Source organism: Ipomoea nil, unplaced genomic scaffold (assembly GCF_001879475.1).
Source record: "Ipomoea nil cultivar Tokyo-kokei standard unplaced genomic scaffold, Asagao_1.1 scaffold0807, whole genome shotgun sequence".
NCBI lineage: Eukaryota > Viridiplantae > Streptophyta > Magnoliopsida > Solanales > Convolvulaceae > Ipomoea > Ipomoea nil.
This window is the reverse complement of record NW_017617235.1, coordinates 5204-10000: the sequence shown is the minus strand read 5'-3', so window position 1 is coordinate 10000 and position 4797 is coordinate 5204. Positions and strand designations below refer to the sequence as shown.

The 4797-nt window shown below is 43.7% G+C and overlaps 1 protein-coding gene across 1 annotated transcript in view; it reads left to right on the top strand.

Annotated features, from left to right (window-relative positions):
* LOC109177999 overlaps positions 1 to 4248 on the top strand; it is a 4793-nt gene extending 545 nt beyond the window's left edge. Inside the window, exons 3-6 of the mRNA XM_019327487.1 lie at positions 267 to 898; positions 985 to 1951; positions 2153 to 2848; positions 3012 to 4248. Coding sequence (XP_019183032.1) covers positions 267 to 898; positions 985 to 1951; positions 2153 to 2848; positions 3012 to 4248 — 3532 coding nt within the window. The remainder of the gene's footprint in view (positions 1 to 266; positions 899 to 984; positions 1952 to 2152; positions 2849 to 3011) is intronic.
* The last annotated feature ends 549 nt before the right edge of the window (positions 4249 to 4797 follow it).

The window sequence follows — 4797 nt, the reverse complement described above, 5'->3', positions numbered from 1 at the left end:
TGAGCAAAATCGCTGCTGCATTGGTAAACCTCTGTACATGGATCAATCTACTTTGGATGGGAGGAAAATAGGCTTTGCTAGGGTGCTCGTGGATGTTGACTGCTCCTTAGAGCCTCTGGAACACATCGCCATTGAGGTGCCTGACGGATCAACGCTTTGAACAGAATATTTTTTATCAGAACTGGGGTGCCCTTTTGCACTCGGTGTGGGGGAGGCCGACACATAACAGAAAAATGCCCCTTGACTCGTGTTGAATGTAATCTAAGGGAAAGAAATGTGGATGCTGGGCATGGGAATGAGAATGGTGATACCGAGACTCAAGCTCTTGTAGCTACGGATGTGTGTGAGGCTGTTGTGGGTGACGAAGAGGATGTGGCAGAAAAGAGAACTGATGAGGCAGCACTGGTGGTAGTCGAAGATGGTACAGGAGTGCAAGATATTGTAGCTACACCTTTGCAACAACCTTTTGGAACTCCACAAGTCGAGGTGCAATCTCCTCCACCACCTCTTGAGATTGGAGATGAGGCCGCAAATGAGACATCTGACGCAGAAATTCCACAAGTTGAGGTGCAATCCCCTCCACCACCTCCTGAAATTGAAGAGGAGGCCGGTAACGACAAAGAAGAAGCTGCTTTGTCAAAATCTGCTAGAAGAAAGGCCCGAAAGGCTAGGAAGGCGGCAGAAGCTGCCTTGAACCCTCCATGCAACCTTGAGACTGTCTCTGAAGTTGATCCGGATCCACAGGCAGAAAATGAAGAAGAAAATGTTGTCACCTTACCCATAGAGCCCTCTCGTGTGGTGGCTGGGGCAAGAAGACGATCCCCGCAATCTAAGAAGCAAAAGAAAACATCTCGGACATCCCTGCCACTTGGGATTAACAAAGTGGCTGGCGGCGGTGGTCGGCGAGCACCCACCTCCGTTGCTCAATGTTGATCGGAACTTGGAATGTGAGGGGTTTGAATCAACCCCTCAAACAAAAAGAAGTCTGGGACTTCGTTTGGAACAATAAACTATCTGTTATTGCACTTCTGGAAACTAAATTGTCGATTGAGAAAGCTGACTTGTTCGTTAAAAACCGAAAGAATGGATGGAAGCTTGCAACCAACTTCCATGATACTGTTGGTGGAAGGATTCTTGTTACATGGAACCCAGCGCTAGTAGACTGCTCAATCCTTGAGACTGGACCTCAACATGTCCACTGTCTCATTCTATGCAAGATTTCTCAGAAGAAGATTCTTTGTACTTTTGTCTATGGCCTCTTTTCTGTAGTTGCGAGAAGGCAATTATGGGAGAAGATTGAAGCACTTGGACTATTGATTGTTGAACCATGGGTAATCTCAGGTGACTTTAATACAGTGTTATCACCATCTGAAAGAAGGGGAGGAAACGAACCAACTAGATATGAGCTTCAGGATTTGGAGAATTGCTGTGCGAACATGGATCTAACGGACTGCCCTTCTACTGGAAAATTTTTTACGTGGAGAAATAGGTATATGGAAGCCAAGCTGGATCGGGTACTGATCAATGATAGATGGGGAGCCAACGGGTTAACATGCATGGCAGACTTCAAGTTGTTGGCATGCAATTCAGATCACTGTCCCGTAGTTATAACTACGTCCATTGCTATAAGTGACGGAAAAAGGCCATTCAAATTTTTAAACATGTGGCTCACACACCAGGACTTCAAAGTTACTCTTGAAAATGTGTGGAGAGAGCATGTGGAGGGATCGAAGCAGTATATTCTGGCCAAGAAACTTAAGTCTCTTAAAGGACCTCTTCGCACTCTTAACAGAAATGCGTTCAGCCACATCTCGGAGAGAACCCGAGTCGCGAAAGAAGCCTACTCTGTTGCGCAAGATGAGTTGGATGTCCTAAACGCGAATGAACAAGAGAGGGCTTATGTTAATGATCTTCGGAAGAGGGCCTTGTTCTTGATGGAGGCTGAAAGACGGTTCTTTGCGCAAAAATTGAATACAGTCCACTTGGTTGAGGCCAGATAAGGGATCACACTATTTTCATAGCCTCATAAATAAAAGAAATGCAGCGTCAACTCTAGCTGCAATCCTTGATCAAGATGGGAACCTAACTACTTCACTCAATCAAGTGGCAGCTTGTTTGTAAAATTTTTCTCTGATTTATTTGGCACCCCAAGAGAAAGGAATGGAACGGACAATACATATTTTGGCCATGGCTCCAATGTCTCTGCCGATCAAGCTTTGAACCTTGTGGCCCCAATCTCTAAAGAAGAAATAAAGGAAGCTTTATTCTCTATGGGTAATGACAAAGCTCCGGGGCCCGACGGGTACACTGCCGCTTTCTTCAAAGTTAATTGGAACCGGATTGGTTCACTGGTCATAGCGGCAGTGATGGAATTTTTCAGAAATGGGCAACTGTTGAAGCAATGGAATCATACCGTTATTGCCTTAATCCCCAAGAAGATGCACGATCAAAGGGTCGAGGATTTTAGACCAATCGCGTGCTGCAATGTTTTTTACAAGATAATAACGAAGATAATTGCAGCACGCATGGGACGAGTACTGCCGGACATTGTGGACCAAGCCCAAGGGGCTTTTGTAGGTGGGAGATCGGTGTCTGATAATGTTATGCTTGCTCAGGAACTTATAAGGGGATATTCAAGAAAAAGAATATCCCCGAGGTGCATGATAATGGTGGATATCCGAAAGGCTTATGACACTGTTAGCTGGGATTTCTTGAAGGAGGTTCTGCATGGGTTCGGGTTTCCGAGTATCTTCACTGAATGGATCATGGAGTGTGTAAGCACAGCATCTTTCTCGGTGAGCATTAATGGTACTTTGCATGGAAAGTTTGATGGAAGGCGGGGATTAAGGCAAGGGGACCCCATGTCCCCATGTTGTTCACGTTATGCATGGAATACTTCACAAGAATGTTGAAGGCCAAGACTGCGAGCCCGATGTTCAAGTTCCACCCAAGATGTTCTAACCTCCGCATAAGCCATTTGGCTTTTGCGGATGACTTGATGCTTTTTGCAGGGGAGATGTAAGCTCGGTGGGAATAATGATGAATGCGTTGAATGAGCTCGAAGGGACCTCAGGGCTAGCGATTAGTGCTACGAAATCGAAACTGTTTTGTGCTGGGGTGCGTGATGACCTTAGCTTCACACGCATCCCTAATGGCACCTTGCCTGTTCGTTACCTTGGGGTTCCTTTAGATGCTCAAAAGCTAAAGGTATCTTGCTACACCCCTCTTTTTGATTCCATTAACAAGTATATATCTGCCTGGAAGGGATTTTCTTTATCTTATGCAGGTAAGCTTGAACTGATAGCCAAGGTGATCCAAGGTGTGGTAGCATACTGGATGCAAGAGTTTTCTCTACCACCCACAGTTATTGAAAGCATAATTTCTATATGCCGAAAATTCCTATGGGGTGGAAAAAGGGCTCTTGTATCATGGGATGTTATCTGCAGGCCAAAAGATGAGGGCGGACTTGGCTTGCGAAATTTGAAACATTGGAACAATGCGTTTATGACAAAAACACTCTGGAATATCCACACCCGGAAAGAAACGTTATGGATTCGTTGGGTCCATGACTTTTATTTACGGAATGTGGACTTCTGGACGTGGAATCCGGGAAGAAACGAGTCCGCCCTCATGCGTAGTTTGGCGAAGGTTAGGGACCTTCTCGTAAGCAGATTTGGAACCACTAGTGACTGTATCAATAAACTGGCCTCTTGGAATGGACCGAATGGCATTAATACTTCGGCCGTGTATGAAGCAATTCGTCCACAAAGCCCAAAAAAGTTTGCCATGAGGTTTATTTGGAAGAGCTTTGTCCCTCCTAAATTTGCTTTTTGTACGTGGCTTTGCTTACATGGAAGGCTACTCACGAAAAGCAATGTAATCTTCATGGAGATTGACAAACATTGCTCGTTTTGTGGTGCTACACTGGAAGATATCAACCACCTTTTCTTCATGTGCCCGTTCTCTAAACAAGTTTGGGACCGTGTAAGAGATGGTGTTGGTATTGCAAGGAATACGGCCTCTATCAAAGGAGCAATAAAATGGCATCATAGGGATTCTCGAGGAACCCGGCCTCGATCCAAGATTGGTGCTCTAGCTATCATGGCCTCGGTTTTCCATTTATGGAAGACAAGGAATGCTCTTTATTTTGATCAGATGGCTGCCGATGTGGACCGTACTTCTACCATGATCCTCAAGAACATTTTCCAGGTGATGTACAGGTTATACCCGAATGGGTGGAATGCATGAGACTTGGAGTTGGTGTTTGTGCGTACTGCCTTCTTGCATGTAAGGCATGTACTGCCGTGTATTTGGTTTACTAAATCTGTTTGTGCTTTGATTTATCTTTGTTTCCAAAAAAAAAAAAAAAAAAAAAAAAAAAAAAAAAAAAAAAAAAAAAAAAAAATGGTTATCTTTTGTTCGTTGTCCATCTTGGTGAAGGTAGTAAAGCTGGTCATGTTGGATATGCTCTGAATGTGTAAACAGGAGGACCATTGTTCAACACCCACTAATGGCCAACTTTGCTATATCTCACGGTTTAAGTTTGTTTTAGTTTTTTTGTTGTTGGATTTAATCTTGTATTGTTTAGTAGCCTAGTTGGACATGGCCTGAATGTGTAAACAGGATGTCCACGGTTCAACACTTACTAAAGGTTGGTGTGTTTTAATGCAATTTCTTCTAAAAAAAAAAAAAAAAAAAAAAAAAAAAAAAAAAAAAAAAAAAAAAAAAAAAATGTTCGTTGTTTGCTTTTTGTTGATTGTTTTTGTTTGGGGTGTTAGTCTAGTTGGAAGTGGTCCA